General features: G+C 40.0%; 1 protein-coding gene across 1 annotated transcript in view; it reads left to right on the forward strand.

Annotated features, from left to right (window-relative positions):
* Positions 1 to 1,278, forward strand: part of LOC116707010 (protein TANC1) — a 34,007-nt gene that overhangs the window by 1,742 nt on the left and 30,987 nt on the right. The window contains exon 3 of the mRNA XM_032544153.1: positions 515 to 721. Within this exon, the coding sequence (XP_032400044.1) occupies positions 515 to 721 (207 nt within the window). The remainder of the gene's footprint in view (positions 1 to 514; positions 722 to 1,278) is intronic.

A 1,278-nucleotide genomic window follows, 5' to 3' on the forward strand; every position in this document is an offset into this window, starting at 1 on the left:
TCTCTCTCTCTCTCTCTGAGATATATATATATATACACTACCGGTCAAAGGTTTGGGGTCACTTACAAATTTCCATTGCACTCCATTGTAGACAGAACACCAGCTGATCTGAGTGGGGGGGGCTGATCTTTAATGCAATATCTACAATGCCCATTCTTAGCAACCATTCATCCCATGTCCCAAAGGCTAATTGTGTTCACTAATCTGATATCATTTTAAAAAACTAATGAGAAAACATTGGAGACCCCTTTTGCAATGATGTCAGCACATAATGTAATCTGAAATCTGCTGCCCTGGGTTAAAAAACAATGCAACTGATCTCAGCTGGTATTCTGTCTATTATGGAGTGCAATGGAAATTTCCAAGTGACCCCAATGTATCTGCTGCACAGTTCTGTTGATTCAACTCTGTCTTCTTAACTGTGCAAACTAAGCTTTCTAAATGAGGCTTCTTTACCATAACACCTGCACTTCTCCATGTTTTCTCTCTACACACTCCCATCTATTTCATGTAGATGGCGAGGTGTACACTCACAGCACCTTGCAGAGGGGAAGCACCGGGCGTGCCAAACACTTCTGGGACCATGACACTGGCTACACCGAAAGCCTGGTAAAACCGAGGAGGAGACTGACCAAGGTTGCGTCCATTTCTTTACCGTCCTCCCCTCTTCTCCCTCGCCAGGCCGACTTAGCTCCCTCCCAGTCGTGCATCAAGTTCACAGGTGGGTTAAATTGAAATAGTAACATTGATTAAAATAAAATGAAAAAACACTCAATATGGACAGCTGGGAATGAAAAAAAAAACGTGGATCAGGGAAAAGCTGCAAAAATAGCAGAATGTTGTTTCAAGGGTTTGCCTTGATTAGCAGAGAGCTTCTGTGCGTTCAGCTGTTCTATACATGTGACAGCAAATGCAAGAGCATACAGACTGTGCCCCTAGGGCCCCAAAACATGTGACAGATTGTCAGAGTAAATGATTGAATAAGATAACTTAAGGCAAGGGACTCCAATTAGGTAATTCAGTTTTAAGATTGGCTAAATATCACAATCTAATATTACAATCAAATCAAAGACAACTCTTGACAAAATAAATGAAATCTTAACTACAGGGCCAAAGTTTTTTTTCTTTTTGTTTGTATAGATATACTTTACTTTTTTTTTTACATGTTTACACCATCTGAATTTCTAAAATGAATGAATGAATGAATGAATAAATGAATGAATTGGTTGTAACTAAAGGGTAGGGTCAGAAGCTTCAGCTTACGGTATATCATGCCCC

The sequence above is a fragment of the Etheostoma spectabile genome, chromosome 1, assembly GCF_008692095.1.
Source record: "Etheostoma spectabile isolate EspeVRDwgs_2016 chromosome 1, UIUC_Espe_1.0, whole genome shotgun sequence".
NCBI classification, from domain to species: Eukaryota; Metazoa; Chordata; class Actinopteri; order Perciformes; family Percidae; genus Etheostoma; species Etheostoma spectabile.